This window comes from Rhodnius prolixus, unplaced genomic scaffold (genome assembly GCF_049639745.1).
Source record: "Rhodnius prolixus isolate KJV_2025 unplaced genomic scaffold, Rpr scaffold_2, whole genome shotgun sequence".
Taxonomy (NCBI): domain Eukaryota; kingdom Metazoa; phylum Arthropoda; class Insecta; order Hemiptera; family Reduviidae; genus Rhodnius; species Rhodnius prolixus.
Genome location: NW_027411592.1, coordinates 24065213 through 24086179, shown reverse-complemented (window position 1 = coordinate 24086179; position 20967 = coordinate 24065213). Strand labels below are relative to the sequence as shown.

The 20967-nt window shown below is 32.9% G+C and overlaps 1 protein-coding gene and 1 long non-coding RNA gene across 7 annotated transcripts in view; one reads left to right on the top strand and one right to left on the bottom strand.

Moving 5' to 3' along the window:
• Positions 1-20967, bottom strand: part of LOC141450508 (amyloid beta A4 precursor protein-binding family B member 1-interacting protein-like) — a 161176-nt gene that overhangs the window by 16234 nt on the left and 123975 nt on the right. For 4 of the 6 annotated variants that reach the window (XM_074121013.1, XM_074121012.1, XM_074121015.1 and 1 more), the window contains 4 exons: positions 3208-3334; positions 2417-2521; positions 1808-1977; positions 859-1015 (listed from right to left, as the gene is read on the bottom strand). In XM_074121013.1, coding sequence (XP_073977114.1) covers positions 859-1015; positions 1808-1977; positions 2417-2521; positions 3208-3334 — 559 coding nt within the window. Of the gene's footprint in view, positions 1-858; positions 1016-1807; positions 1978-2416; positions 2522-2608; positions 3169-3207; positions 3335-20967 lie in introns of those variants that run through there. The other 2 variants (XM_074121016.1, XM_074121017.1) reach the window with 2 other exon arrangements.
• The window catches only part of LOC141450512 (uncharacterized), a 42730-nt gene continuing 33115 nt past the window's right edge, over positions 11353-20967 (top strand). Inside the window, exon 1 of the long non-coding RNA XR_012456133.1 lies at positions 11353-11560. This is a non-coding gene — a long non-coding RNA (uncharacterized lncRNA). The remainder of the gene's footprint in view (positions 11561-20967) is intronic.

Sequence of the window (20967 nt, the reverse complement as noted above, 5' to 3'; positions counted from 1 at the left end):
ATAGTCATCTAAATCCAAAATCCACCATTAATTTAGAGACACTGATATATTAAGATTCTTAACTCCGGTTTATAAAGAAGTTAGCCAATCACTACGAATTTCACTCTTATACATCACAAATTATCTATAGTTCCAAAATTTTGTACCAACGAATCCCTTTCATTCACAGTACCTTAGGTATTCAATTATTCACTGTAAGTCTGTGATTAAATACTACTCTTTACTTCAAATCCACATTGAATGGTTCAGAAATTAAAGCTTTATTTTTTTTTTTAGCTCTTATTCCACATTATCTCCTTTGCTAACTTGTTTCAAGAAGTGTAATTGGTAGGAGTGTAATCGGCGTTATATTGCAGCAAATATTTGGACAAAAAGCCTCACCCTATGACCACCAATCTCTTCAAAGGTTAATAGCGGTAGGGCTTGGGATTAGTCTAGGTTTTAGTGGAAAACGCCAATGTGGCCTTGAAATGTTTTAAAGAAGTATTACAGTACACTCTTGTTTGCACCATCACTACCAACTTTTTTGGTTCCCTGGTCAAAAAAAAAAAAAAAAAAAAATCCAAATATCGAAGTGCTATCTAAAATTGGCTAGCAATGGAATATTGAGATAGCTTGAAGACAGGAGAACACTCAAACTGTCGATGACCACAAAATGAGGTAAAGAAGTCTAATATTACCAGCTCTGCAAACCATAATATCTACAACACTGGTCTTAGATTCTAATATCTGCTGAAATGTTATTCTACCTTTGTTTGGGACGACAAAGACTACTCTCTGTAGGAAAACTACACGCCTACAATGGAGAGTGATAAAAGATAATAATTTAGAATTTTCTTAAAAATATAAATTTCTTACTTTCATCGACTAAAAGGGATTTCACACTTCCGTCATCATTAAATACTTTAACAAATATTTTCTTTACAGAGGCTTCTTTAATTTTCTGCATCGCTAATCTGATTTTTTCTGCCTTGCTGGTAGGCGCGTTGTTGGCGATCGCATTTTGTGGTTCGTTCTAAAAAATAAAATAGATTTAGTTTAGCGTAGTAAATACACTTATGCTATACAAAAGTAATTCTAAAGCTATGCTTTTCAATGTTATTATAGGAGCAATTTTAAATTTATTTTAATTAAATTAATGAAATACTTTATTGTTAATCTCTTAGCCTAAACCCTTAACACTAAACAATCTAACTACGGCTTCATTAACAAATTGTTTTCTGTTTGATCTACATACTATTTAAATGATAAAACAAAAATTATTGGCTCAATAAAGAAAAAAAGTTAGGCAATTTTCTGAGATGTGTAAAACATTTATAATCTTGTATGAAATAGCAGCTAACAGTTAAATAGCAATATGTAAAATAAAGCTTTTAAAGTCAGCCTTGGCCATCACTCACTCTAGTCCTGGTTGTCCGTATAGACTGAAGAGTTCAACAAGAGATGTTTGATACAAGGTACTCAGATTAGCCCGTACAACCTGACTCCCCACCAATTCTTCTGTCTTAAACCTTCCGAAAATCTCACATGTTTAAATATCTACTTAATTATTTATGACTGTTAAATTATTAATGCTAATTTTGTGAAGTTTTGTTTGGCTCCCAAATAAAATGGTTTTAAATTTAAAAAAAAAATACTGCATTTATTCCTAAAATTAAAAAAAAAAACCTTCCCCAAAAAACATTCTGGATCCAGTTAGATAAACACAGTTGTGTTTAACAATTAAGTTTTAAAATTGACTAAAAAAAGGTAAACTTCTCAAAATTTATTGAATCTTATTAGTAATAATTATCATTGTTTTTCTTACTTGAGGATGATGTAAATCTGGCCTAGTTGAAGTAGAGCTCTCGCTAGATAACAGCGACAAAGAATCGGAATATGCCGAATCGTTGTCTGGTGAGTGTGTCCTCCCTGCTGACAACTGACTGAGGCGGGAATTATTGTTAGGAGAATTTACTTCGCGGGACGACATATCACCTAAAAAAAGTAACAATAAAAATTAATAAATAAGAAAGTATTGAATTATGGTTATTCATTATTTTTGTAAATTCCTCATTTATATGACCACAGATTGTAACCTTACATTCTAAATCGAAAGGGAGAGAGGGTGTGAGAGAGAGATATCACATTTTCCAATTAGAATTTTTAATATTTCTAATGCTACATTTATATATTTAAACAATATTCAAAAAAATAACTACGGGCATTATCTTCTCAATCAAATCAAACATTAAAATGAAAAATCAAGCTGATTTATTAATGGGAATCATGGACAACAAATCTCAATTTGGTTGAGACCAACAAATCATAAGAAAACTTGATTAGGGCAAATGAAAATTTTTTTTCTATTGAGTGACATCGATAAAGCTAAATACTAAAACAATGAGATATCTACTCGAATCAATAAAAATCGTACCTGATTTTCTTGTAGCTACATTTGTCGTCCTTATTGCTTCTTCATATTCATTTTCCAATGCGCATAATTCCCCTAAAATTGCATCCAAATCGACATCTTGCGTATCTACAAATCAGGAAAAATAAACTTTTTCAGCCATTCAACTTTTTCTTGCACTGAATGTCAATGCTTGAAAAAATATAAAATGCATACATTGCACAAGGCAAGGGTAACCAGAATATAACCTGACTATGTTTACGACACTCACTATAATTTAATAAACAGAAAACATAAATAATGGTCCTCCATCTAATAGGAAACACAAAATACTATAAACTTATCAACAAAATAATTCATACACCTTCAACCATACAAAAATTCACTCTGAATTTAGAGGCAGATAACCTAAGATGACGCAATCAGAGAAGGTTAAGTTACAGTGCTTATCCCCACTTCTCCAGGGGGCAATGCAGAGCTCCATGACCTTCCACTGCTCTATTACTAAGCACACTCTTTGCTTGTGGGGCATGTTTCTTTTTTTTTTCTTTGTTAAAAAAAAGGTAATAATAGTTGAAGAATTACTTTATTTTCACATCAATTTCAACAAAAGAAGAAGCTAAGGACTCTAACCCTTTGACGCGCCATCCCAAAAATTTATTTAATTTTTTTGTTAATTTATGTCGCGTGAACTTCTGAGGTCACTGGCGCTTGGAGCTTTTTACCTCACTGTCGGCCTCCGGACAGTGTTCTCTCGAAATTAATATTAATAAGTTAAAATAATTATTATAAGCCAAAAATAAACAAAAACTTACCTTCCATATTCGCCATGGAATATCTTAAACTGTCAATTCTAGGTACATTGAGATCTGAAGATAAAGGCCTGCCATCGTTCACAGGCGGTTTTTGAGGTTCTACAGATGGAGTCACCTTGTCCAAGCCCTGTAATCAGAAAATATTTTCAAAATATTAGTTGGGGGAAACAATTTTTTTTAAAAAAAAGTTTGCTAATTTTAATTAAAGAATAACCAATTCTAATTTCATACATTAACCAGCTTGTTGACACGGGTTGTAATACGAAAAACCTCTTATAAGGTACCTCAGCAATGAAATGAGAAAAAGGCACTAACTTCAACACTCCATAAAATTTAGATATTACCATCTAAATTGTGGGATGAAGATTAAAATTCTCCTTTAGGAATGATGACGCGTTCTTGAGGGAGTCTTATTTTCTTGAAAATTGCCTCGTCTGTTTGCACTTGACTTCGTTCATAATTTCATAAATTCTGTGCTTTTATTTTCTTTTGAAATTACATAAAGACTTGCTTTAATAACTCCTCAAAGAAAAGATGTCAATTTCCTCACTTTAAAATTAGGAGAAAATAAACCTATAATAAAAAAAAATATAGAATTTAAAAGAAACAATTTAAAAATGTCGCTACAAAACAATGAAAGGCAAATTTCTCTCCACTCTTTTTAATATTTTGAATTATTTTATTTTAAGCGCCATTTAATTTTCAGAAGATAATTCCTTCATGAATTAAACTATTCTTAAAACCAAAATGAAAGATCATTCACCATTCTTTTTCTTTTAACGATGTCCGGCTTAAAGAAACATCTAAATACAGACATGGCTGTAGGCGCTCGGCTGGCATTCAAAGTGCCTTTGAAATCCTTCTTCCCCGCACACTCCTTACCAGAACATATGTTCAGACTCATGTTCTTCACTATCTCTTATCATTAATAAAAATTCTTATCTAATGAGCCCTCTCCACAAAACAATTTTACTAATGTACAGTCTGCTAGGAAAGTTTTATTTTATACTTTTATTATTATTAATTGCTCGTGTGACTGCTTCACTGGATGTTTAAAGTAACTCCGAATGGTTTTTGTCAAATTTCAAACTAGAATACTCAACTATTATCTTGCCAATTATATTAGTAGGTTCACTATAGTCATCAAATTAATTTTTTAGGGATTATCAGTTTTGTGTTTCTCTTAAATATGTTATATTATAACTATTTTAAAGGTATTCTCTATTATAGTTTCTTGCTAAACAAAAAATCCCTCTGTTCACTTTTCAGCTGGTGGAAGCTATCCAAATAACTGACATTCTACTTCATCAGATTGGAATTTCTCATTGGCAAAATTTTCTCCTGATACTGAATTTCACGGTCTTTTTTTTTAAATCAAATTTTCGATTAAGCCTACCATAAATTTCATTGCAGGATGTTAAAGTACTGCTCTCTCCACCATGTAGGTAGCGCCGTTTACAGTTTTAGAGAAAACTACAAAACACGGGACAAATCTTAGTAAAGTTACCCTTGCGGATGATGAATCTGGCGAATTTTGTGTCGGAAGAGATAATAGTACCAAAATAGAATACCAATGTACAGGGTGACCAGATTTATATGCTCCATCCACTTTGTTTTTTTAAACGGCGGGAAATTTCGAAAAAATAAAAAACACCTATTTAATCATTTTTAGTCTAGTTTACTTTCAGTGGTTGGCCCATTTTTTTAAAACCCCAATATCTCGAGATAAAGCATCCAACTTTTTAAAAAAATGGAACATTATATATTTTTTTGCATGTTTTTACATAGTACTTGAGCTCCTAAAAAAAACAATAATTTTTTTTAAATCGGTTAGGTTTTTCAAAACTTATGGTAATTTAAAATATGAAAAACAAATTTCAGTTTATTGTCAAAATTATGTTATTTTTTTTAAAGTAGCTGTTCTACCTGGACACCATTAACGGATAGGGAAGCCAAAACTCTGGACTCCCACGCTCAATTTGTAGCAGCACTCATGGTGGCAAAGTCAAGATCTAAGCAGGCTAGAGTTATTCGACGAGATCTTTGAATGAAGCCACGGGATTAAGGTTAATGTAAACTTTATTTTTTAGATATCTCCCCAAAAAAAATAGTCCATTAAGGGTTAAGTCCGGAGATCGAGGTGGCCAATGAGTTCCTAAGCTGGAAATTTCTAACCAGGTAATATCGGGTTATGTGCCGGGGCAACCATCTTGTTGAAAATACATATCTAGCCGAGGTTGTAGAGGAACATCTTCGAGCAGAACTGGCAAAATGCCTCTTAAAAAAAAGTTAGATACCTTGCACCAGTTAAGTTCTCTCTGTAGAAGTATGGGCCGATTAGTTGATTTCCTAAAACTCCACACCAAACGTTAGTAGAAAAAACAACCTGAATGTCGAATAACTCTAGAGGTTACTGGTAGATCTTGACTTTGCCACCATAAGTGCTGCTACAAACAGAGCGTGGGAATCTAGAGTTTTGGCTTGCCTATCTGTTGATGGTGCTCAGTTTGAATAGCTTCTTTAAAAACAATAAGGTAATTTTGACATTTATCTGAAGTTAGTTTCTCGAACTGTATCTCGGGATATTGGGGTTTAAAAAAATGGGGTAACCACTGAAAATAAACTAGAATAAAAATGATTAAATACGAGTTTTCTTTTCTTTCGAAATTTTCCGCCGTTAAAAAAAATGTGGGTGGAGCATATAACTGGTCACCCTGTATACAATGAGAGGTTACTGGTGATTTTCTTATATAAGACACTCTACTGTCCTCTCGTTCAAAGGGCAAATATTTACTTTCAAAGAAAAATTAATTTCGAAAATGATAAGATCGCATTACTAACTCCTTTTACTAGGAGAAGGTTAAAATGCATTGCAGCGAAGCAAGGAAGGTAGCGTGCTGGAAGGAGGTCTTGAGATCAGCTTCAGGCAGTAACTGACCTAGATTTTTCCTTTTCTGATTGTTCGCTAAAAGTCTCTAACGATAGAATGCAGTTTATATAAACCACTAGTTCACTAAGAATACTCTAGATGTCAAAAAACCACAGATTCTAATATGATGAAAATATATTTAAATGAACAAAAAAAAAAATGTTATATGTTGCTACAAAACTCGAAATAGTTAATAATTTTTTTAAAACAATTTTATAATTATAAAAATTAAGTGAAAACAGAACATCAACTTGAGCTAAAAACTTGGGAAAGATAAAATACGAACTACTTCTGTAGTGTAACAGACTACATAACGTATATATATTTTTCCAAGTAATGATGAGAAATATTGGCTACGGAAGCTCCGCCCACATCACCTGTATTCAGGTTATTTCCTGTCAAATATACTTAACGTTATTCATTTATAGACTATAGTAAATTTAATGTTAACAATGTTTACATTCAGAGAGTGCTTTTAGGTTATTTGTTAAGTGTTCTCTTATATTTTTTAGATTATATAGAAGTTGAAAAAGTGAATTATCCAGTAAAGGGAAGTTTCATACTTAGTCAAAAATTACTGTGATTATTACCGATACTGGCGGGATTCATCGTTAATCTCAAAATCAAATTTGGCCAGCAGTAATTTTAAACCAAATCTCAAAACTGAAATTTTCAATTACAAATCAAAAGTCCACGTTGATGTTTACGAGATTACACTGATACCCTCAAATAGCTTCGAAAATAATTAATAAGTAATAAAATTCACGATTACAGAAAACAATAGCTTCTTTTAAATTAAGTATTCCATAATAAAAATGAGTTAGAAGGCAGATTAAGAATCTAGACTCACGGTTTCCACCAATAATATTTTTATTTCCTTTAAAAGTAATACCGATTTTTAGCGCCATCTTTAGCTCTATTTTAGTTTGAAAAATAATAACGATTTTTAGCGCCATCTATAGCTCTATTTTAGTTTGAAAAGTAATACCGACTTTTAGCGCCATCTATAGCTCTATTTTAGTTTGAAAAGTAATACCGACTTTTAGCGCCATCTTTAGCTCTATTTTAGTTTGAAAATAATAACGATTTTTAGCGCCATCTATAGCTCTATTTTAGTTTGAAAAGTAAAAACGATTTTTAGCGCCATCTATAGTTCTATTTTAGTTTGAAAAGTAATAACGATTTTTAGCGCCATCTATAGCTCTATTTTAGTTTGAAAAGTAATAACGATTTTTAGCGCCATCTATAGCTCTATTTTAGTTTGAAAAGTAATACCGATTTTTAGCGCCATCTATAGCTCTATTTTAGTTTGAAAAGTAATAACGATTTTTAGCGCCATCTATAGTTCTATTTTAGTTTGAAAAGTAATAACGATTTTTAGCGCCATCTTTAGCTCTATTTTAGTTTGAAAAGTAATAACGATTTTTAGCGCCATCTATAGCTCTATTTTAGTTTGAAAAGTAATACCGATTTTTAGCGCCATCTATAGCTCTATTTTAGTTTGAAAAGTAATAACGATTTTTAGCGCCATCTATAGTTCTATTTTAGTTTGAAAAGTAATAACGATTTTTAGCGCCATCTTTAGCTCTATTTTAGTTTGAAAAGTAATAACGATTTTTAGCGCCATCTATAGTTCTATTTTAGTTTGAAAAGTAATACCGATTTTTAGCGCCATCTATAGCTCTATTTTAGTTTGAAAAGTAATAATGATTTTTAGCGCCATCTATAGTTCTATTTTAGTTTGAAAAGTAATAACGATTTTTAGCGCCATCTATAGCTCTATTTTAGTTTGAAAAGTAATAACGATTTTTAGCGCCATCTATAGTTCTATTTTAGTTTGAAAAGTAATAACGATTTTTAGCGCCATCTATAGCTCTATTTTAGTTTGAAAAGTAATACCGATTTTTAGAGCCATCTATTATAGCTCCATTTTAGTTTCTATAATCTCGTTTGAGCCTTATTCATTTTAAGCTAATTACTTTAGAACAGCTCTAACTTTAAAATTTCAAGTTTTGCGGATTCGAAAATGGGTTCCGATATTTTATGTTCTAGGTGCCACTATGCGGCTAGACAGCTTTTCGAGAAAATGCAACTTTAGTGATTCCAATTTTCCATTTTGATATGGTTTCATTGTTTATCTTTGATTTGGAATACTAATATCAGCACGTGCTGGTTGATCTATAGCGTTTATTTTGAAACATTTTGGCTGGAAAACACATTAACTAGAAAAGAGTGGGAGTAGGCTATCTCCTAAATTGCCATTTCAGGGTAATGCGCAATATTCTTTAGTATAATATTAGTCTAAATTAATTACATAAGTAAGATTCCAAATTTTAAAGAAAATCACTGAAGTGATTCTTTTATGAACCGATTCTTCAACTTTAGCTATTTTAAAAAATTACACTGCAGAAAACAAATCGAATAAAATTTAAAAGGAAAATTTAAAAAATAAATCTGAAATCATTTCGAATCACTAATTAGTAGCGTTTTGATTCTTAGCTGGGTAATACAGAAAAAAATATACGTTTAGATTTATTAATTCATTGGACAAGCTCAGAGTCAAACCTGGGACACGATTATTAACAAATTTCTCTGTAATAGGTAATTAACAAAAAAGTTTTCTATGTATAATTTTAAAATATTTCTAAATTTAATAATTGATCCAATTCATTTTATATTAATTGTCTTTTGTTGGCTAGAAAAAGGATTAGAGCGTTTCAAAAAAATGAAATCATTAAACTTCTCATGACAGGATCAAGAGAATCCACTCCCTATTAGTACAAAAGAGACGAAACCAGACGAGTGAAAAAAACTTCTAAGCCTGCCTTCTGCTGGTTATATCCCAGAATACCTTAGAGAGAACACGACCAACTGCAGTAAATAATAAAGCAGTAGAGGTTGTTCATAGCAGCATGCACCCTACTAGAGTTCACAGTTAATTTTAGTCTAACCGAGCACAGATGGTAAAAAGGTGTTTGTCAAAGTTAATTTTAAATTTCTCAAATAAAAATAATAATAATTCTAAAATATATTTAGAAGCATTTTTTTCTCAGAATTTGAGTTTCTTAAGCCGTTTTAAAGTATCAAAAATTTAGCTACTGATGGAGCAATTAAATATTTTTTGGGTTCCCATTAAAATATTGCTAAAACATTGATTGCACATTGGCCCAGTATTTAATTACTGGAATTCACTAGATTCTCTAGAAATCAGGAGAGATGTTACTCCTAAACATTAAATCAGCTTCCGAATCCTGAAAACCAGGTCTCGAAACATTATTCGAGAAAAATCACTTTCAAAGATTAAGAGTCTAAGCATCCCTTTAATTTGCTTTTTAATTATGTTTTAAGACAATCATATAATATTCTTAATCAAATATTCAAACAAACTCTAAGTCTGAACAAAAATACTTTATGGTAAATCAGACGTAAAAGTGTACAGAATGTGAAATTCGTGAACTTTACAGACCAAGTTTTTCGTCTTGTTTTGTTCGCTTATGGTTGGGAAAAAATTTCAAGATGGAACTTCAGTTTTATTTTGGTTGCAGGAACTTTTGGTATTTCCTGTCGCATTTTTGGCACCAAAAGGTGAACTAATACCCCTTGCATTTAATGTATTCTAGAAATGTTACATGGTCTACTGTAATCCAAAAGATCTCTTTATAGCAATGAAGTACTAAATAGCCTGTAGTTAAATAACTTCAGGCAAATTAATTTTAATTTTCAAACAGAACATTTTTCAAAAAAAACAAGAAATACTGAAATTATTTTGTAAATCAGGCGGAAGTAATACGAATTCCAAGCCCGCCACACGTTTAAGTAGTATGTTATTTTTAAATTTAGCTTAAGAGAATCCAAAATTTTATTAAAAATTGAGTGTAATAAAATCTACTGTCCAAATTTCAAGAGTTCACTGACTTGGATCATTAAATAGAGGTAGGAAAACGTAGTGCGCATATATCTCAGGGAATGAATTAGCTTCCTTAGCAGAACTGTTGGACTCTTAAGACGGAAGTCCCGCATTTGCGACAAACCATACAAACCCTTTCTGTGAGCCTCAAGAGACGGAAGAAGGAAGTGCATTGTGTGGTGCCGATCGCTAATGTCCAGTTCTTTTTTATTAACAAATTTGACAAGAAAACTCACTAGAAATTCTCTTACAACAATTCATAAGCTTCTGAAGTTAGGAAAAAACTCCCAAATTTTGCAAACATATTTTCATTCTCTTAAAATTTTAGCTTGAAATGCTGGTTGTAATATTGTACGTTTAACAAAAAATCACTTTAGAGGAATGTCAGTTCTACCCTCCGTCTCAAAAGTGTTCCATAGCGAATTATCCACGGTAAACGTTACTAATGGAAGTTTTAGTCCAATAAATTAGCACAATAATTGTGTCTAGATTAAAGATTATCGGAGCCATTATTAATAAAATCTCAAAAAAGTAAAAATCCATTTAGTGAAGCTGTGTATCTAGTTGAGGGACATTTAATCTTTAAATTATCTTGGGACCAAATCGAAGCATCAAATTTCGGCCTCTATAATTGTCCCCCCCAGACCTCTTCGGATCTCAAAACGGATATTGCCGATATTTTATTTTCCGAAAATTTTGCATAATCCCAATATTTTCCTGACTTAATAAGAAAAAGTAGAGAGAAGAATTTATATCTTACCTACAGCTTTATTTCAACGCAATAGTATGGAAATGACTATTTTATGTAACTTATAAAGAAATAGATTTCACAGATTCAAATTAACAAATATTAAAAATCAATTAATTTTAACAACTTAGATTCTAAGGATGAAAAGTGAACACTATTCAGTAATAATGGCGCCAGTATATTTTGTCCTTGTACTGCTTAAAATTGCAAGAAGTTTACTGGAACTATTATCTTGTTGGTAAGAAGTTATATTGACTGTTACTACAGTAATATACAGCTGTTTGCATGATTACCAACTCAAAACTCTGACATTTTCGTGTCAGTTTTCTGTTATTTTTAGTTAGTTAATTGAAAAGTTATTATTTTTCTTCAAGTGGTCTGGTAAAAACTTTTTCTGCCACATTATTTGGTAAATTCACTTGGCAAGCTAGTAACCAAGGTTATTAATTTTATTGTGTTCTTCCCCTAGTTATTTTATTAAATTCACGGATTACTTTTCTCTCTCGAACATGCAATTGGGCTAGTTGGTAGTTGAGCTAAGGAATAACCTGAGTAATGAAGGAACGTGTAGCTCCAGAAACAGAACACAGAACCATCATTGTCAGTAATTAACCTCATCTTTCCTGATTCTATTATTAAGTGAAATAAGGGTTCTGAGGTCTCTTTGAAGTTTATTTTGTTCAGCAGTTACGATCATTGTGCAGCTACAGCATCAGTTGTCTGGCTGGCGCTGATTGTTAATAACAATCGCTTTTTTACATTTTAGTTGGTAAGTCTTGTAAATCTTTATAAAACGAAATAAAATCAAAATTAATTTTCATTAAAGGAATTTAAAATCAATAAGTAGATCCGGTTAAAAAAACCATTTACAAATATGAGACATAAAAATACTAGGAAAAGGCTCTTATTATTGAACAAAGACTTACTTTGATTACATTTTTTATCTTTTTCACTTTAATTAATCTCAAAACAAATACGACTTTATTGAACTCGTAGGAAAAACAAATTTTAATTTCATCATACAATGAAGTACACGGAATTGCTTTAAACTAACAGAATTATTCTGCTGTCAAGGAGTTCGAATAAATTGGTTGCTTTGGACTAAATGTATCTAATTTCCAAAAGACTATTGTCGTTCACAAGTAAACACAATGTACATATTATATATTATACTTCGGAAATATACTTAATACGTAAATAGAACCTTTTTCTTAAATTGGATTTTTCTTTTTTAGTGTGTCGACATTTGAACAAAAACGTCATAAATGTTATATTGTTGATGTTTCAGTTGCAAAAGTCAACACTCTAAAGAAAACAATTTCAGCCTGAATAAATTTGCCAAAATGGCGGTAAAAAAGAAGTCCTTTTTAAATTTATAACAGCTCAATATTCAAAAAATAATTTATTAAGTTATTAAGGTTGACAACAGATTTTTGGAATTCATGAACATACTCATTTTTGTGATCCTTAACACATATTACTAGTGAGAGACTTGAACCAATAATAAATCTTTCTGTTATGCTTCCCCAATTTCTCTAACATACTGTTTTAAAAGCGGCAATCAGAAAACTGTAAAAATAAAGATAAATATAAACTGCGCACATATGGTATTGTCCCAAGTACATAATAGCAGTGTGCAAGTTTTGGCCTGAACACGTGTGTGCATTTACTGCAGAGTCGAAGTAGCCATCTACTACTACGTGTGGGAGGTCTTAAACAGGCAATCTGCTGCGTTGTTGGTTCCATTTTAGTTACAACTCGGATCTAAAGATTTATTAAACTTTATTACTTCCTTGTTTAGAAATAAATATAGATTATGTTAATTCTCTGTCAGGAATGTCTAAAATTGTACATGTTTGGGGGGATTTAACAGTTAAAGGATTTAAATTGTGAATAAGGTTTACAGGTAACTTTCTCTAAGACATCTGCACCTTAAGTTCGCCATTTTTCTTGGACTGTTACATAAAATAAACATATTATACGTTTATGGTGATTATAATTGAGGTTAATGATTAAGAATTACCTAAATATATGACTGCAAACCGTTTCTTCCTTTATTGGAACTTATAACCGTTGTTAATATTGTAGCAAAGTCAATCTTGGGGATACAATTGATTAGAGCTAGCTGTGTGACGTATGCAAATAGGATTCTATTACTCAAACTAAATTCCGCTTTCCCATTTTTCAAGAATATTCCGAAAACGTACTGTGAAGGCTCAGATCCTTCAATGGCTAGTGGCAAGAGTCATTGTTGGAAAGGAAAAAGAGGTTTTAGAACTAAGAAAGTTTAATTCCAGAACTTCTTCTGGACCAAATGGAAGGCTGAGGATTCCTGAAATGGATTTAGCATCCACCATTTGCTTTGTTAGTCCAAAGCTAAGAGAATGGAGGATCTGTAACTTTTCTCTAACAGAATCTAACAGAAGTACTGTTGAAACAAATCTTATAATTAACCAAAATGCGTAGAACTTTCCTCATATTTTTCAGTTAAATCATCAATATTACAAAATTCTTCTTTCCTAAATGTGAACGTATATTTGCAACACAAACTATAGGTATTTTATAATCTCCTTGTTCTTTTTGTAATTTTTCCTGTATTGCTCAATTTCAAACATTGGAAGAAAAAAAGTACAAGTTATTTTTACTCTATGGCTTCGAGTCAATGAGAAAAACCACAATATATGGTGACTACAAAGAGGCAAAGAGATTTGCAAGGACTGGCTGCACCGTTTGAAGGTGTAAGAGGAACCCTACGTCTAAAAATTATGACGTAGATGTAGAATTACAGCTGAAAACAGATCTCTGGGGGGGGAGGGGTTTTCCGCAATAAGGAGGTCTCTAGGCAGGCCAAAGACATGACTGTTCTCCAGACCCTTCGTTACATGTGGTTTAGAAGCTTGGAAACTGACAGTAGCCGATGAATGTACACTGGAATTCTTGCAAAGAAACGGGATAATATGTATATTCACCAGAAAACAGCGTTTATCGGAGCCGAAAAAGCGAATTGGAGCAGCTGTTTTTGATCGATGAACTGGAAGAAAGTAGAGAGCCTTTTCTGGATTCCGGCATCAAGGAATCCAGAATAATAAAAAGAGAGACGGTTCGACAATGGAGGGTTCTTCTTAATCCTTCGCAAAACCTGAAACTGGGTTACCTTGATCATAGAGTGGGAATTACAAGAAATGCGACATGAGATGGCGTCATGAGATTTATAACGTTAATTTGGTTCTTTCGTGATCATCGACAGGAGCAGAAAAGATTTAAGGAACTGATTATAGTTCAGTGGCTGGCCACTTGTTCATCATGAAGTTAATGCAGAGAGCTCAGTTAGAACTGAAGAGTACACAAAGTTGATGGAGACTCTCTTGAGGACTACCTGCTCGTGCAATGCAGATTTTGGGTGCCTGAAGTGGAGTTGAACACAGAGAGACAAGTTTATAAAATTGTCTTTGATACATATGAAATTAGTAGATTCCAGATTGTATGATCTCATACCAGTTACCAAATTTGCTATTAACCCACAAAAATCAGTTTTTCTTACTCAGGGTATTCATTCAAACGATATTTTTTTACACATGAAAAATCAAAATCTAAAATCTGCTCGACAGGATACAAGAATGAGATACGGAAAATTTTTGCAGAAAATCTAGGTCTTATGGGTAATAATCGATGTGTCTTTCTTCATTCAATCCTAGGAAAACAATAGTTTGTGAAGTTTAATTTGATTGGCCGCCTTAAACAAAATTAAGAAAATTCATACCTTTTTTCGAAATGTAAAACTTCTGAATTCAGTAAAGTAATTGGGCATATTTAGTTTAAAAATACCAAATTTATCCATATTAACGGCACTTCACCACACTCAATACTAAAATAGTAGCACAACAATTCTTCTGATCAATATCATGAAATAAATTCATTTTTAAATGACTACACTAACAATTATGACATAATGGTGTTTTCTAATAATTATTTAGTTATCATTTCTTATCATTCCTGACTCAATAATGCTACAAAGGTGGCATTTTTTTCTGATTTCTTATATGAAATACTTGTGAAAATTAATGGAAGCTTCATTTTAGGTATCTAAGAGAAACTTCATAATAAACAATTTTTTATGCACTAATTTAGTTTTTAAAAAAAAATTTTATTGTAATTTACCACTGCAACAGTTGTTGCAACAAGCAAATATGGTGAAAGAAAAAAGAAATAACGGGAAATCATGATTGGAGAAGGCACCCAGTGGTGCCATCCAGGGTTAGGATGAGCTGCTGTAGAGGAATGAAATTTGAAGAAACGAGTGTTAGCAAGATCTGTAATGAAAGGGATTTTGAGGTCATTATGGATAGTGAGGTTAGATACAAAGAACGGAGCGTTAAGAAGTTTTCGAAGTATTTTTGACTGTAATGTCTGGAAGCGTAGAGAGTTGGAACGCTTAGTCGATCCCCATACTTCGACGCCGTACGTCCAAATAGGTCGCAGTAACAGTAGATATAAGAGTCTTTTGTTATGTAGGTTAAGTTTCGAAAAAGTTTGTCAAGTAGTCTGGCGAGAAGTTTGTAGCCTTGGTTAGTTTCTTGTCTTTTAACTTTAGTTAAGTTTGTAAAATTATAACAAGAAGAACTGCCGCTGGAAATCGATGCTTCTATTCGCAGCAGAATTCACTGAATGTCCTTACCAAGAAGTGCTAAAGGTTTTGTTTCCAGTGAAGAAAATGGTGCAAATAAAGAATGATAAAGGACAATGAGAACTTCTGGCCAACTAGTGTAGCCTGTATGCAAATAGGTCGGATGAGAAGGAATGGAGCCTGAAAGGATCAGGATGTGGGGGCAAGAAGCTAATTATATGATGTGGATGGTGATCTAAGGAAGATCAGGATGTTTAAGACGGAGAGAGTCAAGTGATCGTGAAGAAATATACTTGAGTTGGACCTGGTCCAAAATGGGAGAATAAACTAAAAAAACAAGCATTAATTAAGAAAACTAAGGTGCGCTAGCTCTTAGCAAATATCAAATTGAAATTAAAAAAGTAAAGAATAAATCTTTAATTTACAGAAAATGTAAGACATCTGCTGGTTTTGTAAATTAAAACTTAGTCATCAAATAGAAATGATCTTAATGGCAAATGTTTTCTTAACTCACTCAGAGCACAGCAGCTTCTTCTTCTACCATCAAGTTCAGACCAATTGAAACACTGCTTCTTGAATCAACCAGATTTAAGTTTTACCTAATTATAAACAGGAAATTCGGTGGAGTAAATTTTGACTCGGTAACGAAGTGTATAAATTCTCATTCGGAATGATTACAAACTTTAAACTGTTACATGCTAAAACTGAATTTGATGAGGTGCTCATAATAGACGTTAAAAAAGAATTTTAATAAATTTAATCGTTAGTTTACTGGCCAAATATTTGTTATATTGACTGTTGATATAGGAAGATTTTAAAAAACAAAATATTAAAGAGAGAGTTTATCATTTTATCATAATCAGAGCCTTGAGTTTTACTTGGTATCGTTCCAATGTTAAAAGAACGATACGTTTGCTTTGAATAAATATCTCCAGAACACACCATATCCTCGACATTGAATTTTAATTGAGAGATTAGGCTAAAAATGATAATTGTAAATAGTTTCACTTAATTCATTTTAATGATATAAATTTTAAATAAAATATAAGCTAGATAAATAAATAATTAGATACCATATTTTTATAATTCAATAATAAATTGTAGGCTCTTTTAAGTTCCACTGGAAATTATTTTCAGTTTTAAAATATTTGTAGCCAAATTTTGGATTCCATCGAAAATATCCGATCTGAGATCCCCCTAAGTAAGGGTAAAGTGTTATTTTATGAAATGGTCAGTATTTGTGTGCTTAGGGGAGTTAATAGAGTACTCAGTAAACAAAACATCGAGGAAGCTGAAAGATTGCAATAGTTTTTCAATGAAACTCTTTTTCCAGCATTTCCGTCGGATGGTGGAAGTTCATTATCACTAAAATGTAACTTTAGAGTAAGGCACGATCTTACAAATACTGTACTACCTCGATTAACCGGGCTGACCTCCGGCTGTACTCACCCCGGAAAACTGAAATCCCGGTTAAACCGAATACACAGTATTACATAGTACATTTGTACGTTTAGCACCAGTTTTCTTAACGGATCCGGTTGCGTAAATGAAATAAAAATTCGACCGAAAGGGGAAACGAAAGATGTTTTCTGTAGGAGGAACTGATTAACACTGAAGACTAGCTTGAGATTAGGTTGCTCTCTGGGAAGATTAAATAATGCCGGTAATTTTTCATACTAACTGTATTACGTACGTGAACCTGAAAATCAACCATTTACGACACGTAAATCCCGTGGTCTTTTGTAAAAATAAAGTAAAGTAATTGCCTATTTTACGTCTAACTACCAATTAGGTGTCGTGAACGGTGGCGACTAGCAAACATACTTTACTGTGAATTTCTTTTATTAACCATTAAATTATATCCAAGGCCTAAGACCGGGAATCGAACCCAGTACCACAATGCATATTAGCTTCGCAGATCTCGCCTCTAACCGCTCGGCTACCGTAAGGCGCCTTGGTTTTTTGTAAGACCGTGAGAAATTCAGTACTAATTGCACCATATTTTGGGTTTTTACATACACATATACATATATAATGACCCTTCAAGAAAATCAGGTATAAAAGAGTTGTTGCCACGCCTACAATTATGTTACATCGGAAGACAAAAATTTTAACTTTTTGTTTCGGCGCCGATCATAAGGTGTTCTTATGATGACTCAACATGATCTCGATTAATCCGAATCCCGGTTAATCGAGGTTGCACTGTAATAGTGTTGGTAAAAAGTAAATGTTTTTTTTTAAATTCGAAGTAGGAAAAAAGTCCACATTCTATCATACATGGTATCAGGACGTGTTGAACGTGTTCCCCCACCAGATTTTTGTAAACAATATTTACAAAATTAAAAAAAGATAAAATGTTTATAATATAAGCAAGCAATGGTGAACATATGGTTAATATGATTGTAACAGCATTACCAAGTCCATAAATATTCCAGAATAATGGTGTAAATGACCCTGCCTTAGGAGTGAGTGTAAAAAGATGCGTTTGGATTGTGACCAGGTAGAAAGAAACCCGTCCCCTTGTCCACTGCCTCCGAAGGTCCCTCCGCAGGGGCAGAGATATTAAGTGTAGGCGGAACTACTATCTTAAGATTTACTACTCACACTAAAGCACTATATTACCCTCACTTACAGCCAAACATTGAATCTCTCAAAAACTAGGGTCTACAGTCAGGAAGGTAAACGTGGCGCTATAAAGTTTATATCAATTGAGGACTTCAATTTTGTAAGTTTTAGTAAAAAGTAGGTAAAGTTTTTTAAAACCTTGTAAATGCATTTTTAATTAAAGCTAAATTCCTCCCAGAACATTTCAAATACACATTTCTTTCGAAACTTAACTAAAGGAAATAACTCTTGTTCAAATATTAAGAGGAATGTTAAAACAACGGTCAGGGATACAACAAACTAGCGCGCTAAGGAGGATAAGATCAAAGATAAAGAGGACTATTTAGGAAAATGGTAAATTGAGTCTATTCTTTGCGTAAATCGAAATCCTTCAAGCTGCAATTCTAGCCAAGCTTTTAATTGTGAGATGTACACAGACAAGTTTTATTGGATGAATGACAAGCTTTGACGAGTAAATTCTCTGTTTAACTGGAACTATTTCCGATTTCAAGTGGCTGTCCTATTGAAAATGACATTTTAAAAGGGTACTCGATGTAACAATCAAATATATTGAGGTGTCTCTTTAAAAGAAATATCGTTCGCTCTAAGAAAGGGCCTTTATCCCGGAAATCATTTGTTACTTATTTGGTACAGGAATTTTATTCAAAGTTTACAATTACTTTTTATAATATCTGCAATAAAGGATTCAAATTATAGCTGACTTCCCCAGATTTGCTCGCCTTAGAACAGAGAACTGCATCGAGAGAACACTGTTTAAAGAATGTCACTGCCCTGAGAAATAGACTCCAGACTCTAAAGATCTCATAATTGGCGCCCATTTAATAAAATATTGTATACAACATGTAGTTAGATACCTGTAACAAGCGAGTATATAAAAGAGAATATAGTCTATTGTGAATGGAAGATATCGCGAGTAATGAGACGCGAAAAGTCGTCGAAGATGAGTTTTGATTCTGATATCTAGTTCTAATGTGATAAGAACGTTTTGTAAGTCCATAAAGTTCTGGTTTGTAACTGCAAGTCGTAAGGCGGTCTCTTCGTGTGAAGTGTTCCGTATAGACGTCTGTAAACGCAGTTATCTAGCAAGAACGCTTTGAGAGAAATTCTCAGGTGTTTCAACTACTGAAAGTATTAGATAGAATGGGTGAGGAAGGCTACAGTAAAAGAAACTAGAAGCAAAATGATTTGCTATTTGGTATGATCGATGTACACATGCCTAAAGTATGCAGTTGAAAGCGGAAAGAAGGCAGGTAATGAAATGTGGAGATATCTCTATGGCATAGAACTCTCCCGTTTACTGCGTCTTGGACTTCCTATTTCTCATTTAATCATATCTCTCAAATTCCTGGTTTGATTCTGTAAAAACGCCAATTGGTTAAAGCAGTCACCTCCAGGTAATGCGGCTTAGATAGACCTCCATATTGAAAATCTGTGAGGCCCATAAGAGGAAACCCTCATTCATTTCCTCACTGAGTGTTTGGCTTGGGAGACCAGGTAATGGAACAGCATGATGGGAGGTGCAGAGCTTCTAGGGCTTTTACAAGGTTATTGTCCGATTTGTTAGGGAGGATTGTTAGAATCTTGTTAGATGGTTTAAGTCTGGGTCCTAGATTCTTGTCCTAAATGAAACTATTGTGTTTTTTCCCTTCAAAAGTCACCCTAATGAGGGAGAATTTTATAATATCAACGTTTTCTGCAAAACTTGAAACGCTTAATCCATGATATCAGTTGAGTGAAGCATGTATTAGGTCCCCAACAAGTCTACTAAAAAGTAAAATAATCGCCTATTTTTTCAGGCGGGGCTTAACGTCCAACTACCAATTAGGTGTCGTGGACGGAGGCGACTAGCAAACATACTTTACTCTAAATTTCTTTTTATTAACCATTAAATAAAATCCAAGGCCTAAGACCGGGAATCGAACCCAGTACCACAATACATATTAGCTTCGCAGGTCTCGCCTCTAACCGCTCGGCTACCATGGCGCCTAACAAGTCTACTATACTTTTTCTAGTATATGTTACAAGAAATTTTCTTGAAAAATGTGTCGATATAAAAATTAATTGAACTGTTCAAATAATCGAATTAAAGCCTTGTACAAGAATAAAACCCCGAAATAACTTCCGTTCGAAAATTAGAAGGAATTTCCACTTTTTCCACAGACCACTTGGGCTTGATCTTGGTTTTGCTAAGTTTTTCCTGATGCACTTGCGCCCACAAACTTTGCTCTATCCTTGAAACAAGTTTTTCCAATAAATTTGTAACTGAGTGGAACACTTGGTTCGCCATCTTTCAGAGGAATGGGATGCTGAGGTCCAATAAAAGGCAGTTGGACTTCTATACCAAAAATTTCAATTTCACTTAAAGTGAAACTGTAATTACTACAAACTAAAAGCTATACTGGTTTAATTTCCGCCAAAAATACATCCAGACTTCCTTAATTAATTCTTCATAATGAAGAATTATGCCGCCATGATTATTAAAAACAGAAAGAAAACATATAATTTAATAAAGACTATCTCCTTGACGTCCCCCATTGTTGTACACCTCTACCGCACTTTTCCTGAACACTGGAAGCAATATTAGGGTACATCTGGGCGACAGCTGTCCCAAAATAGGAAGCCACAATGTGCGGGCCGACCATGTTGCCTCGATATTTACACTAATAAAATACATAATCTACATCGCATACTCCTAAATTTTACATTTATACAAATATATATAATCAGAATAGAGAAATTGAATATCAAGAGGAAAAAATAAAATAAATACGTATTCTATATTCAGGAAGTGATATATTATTATTGCGAATAAGAAATCGGCTTATAATCTGTTAGAATAATTTATTTTGTGAAATAGCCAGCAAAATTTCATATTAAGAGAATATAATTTAAATAAACATTATGATTTGTATAAACTGAATTCAAGA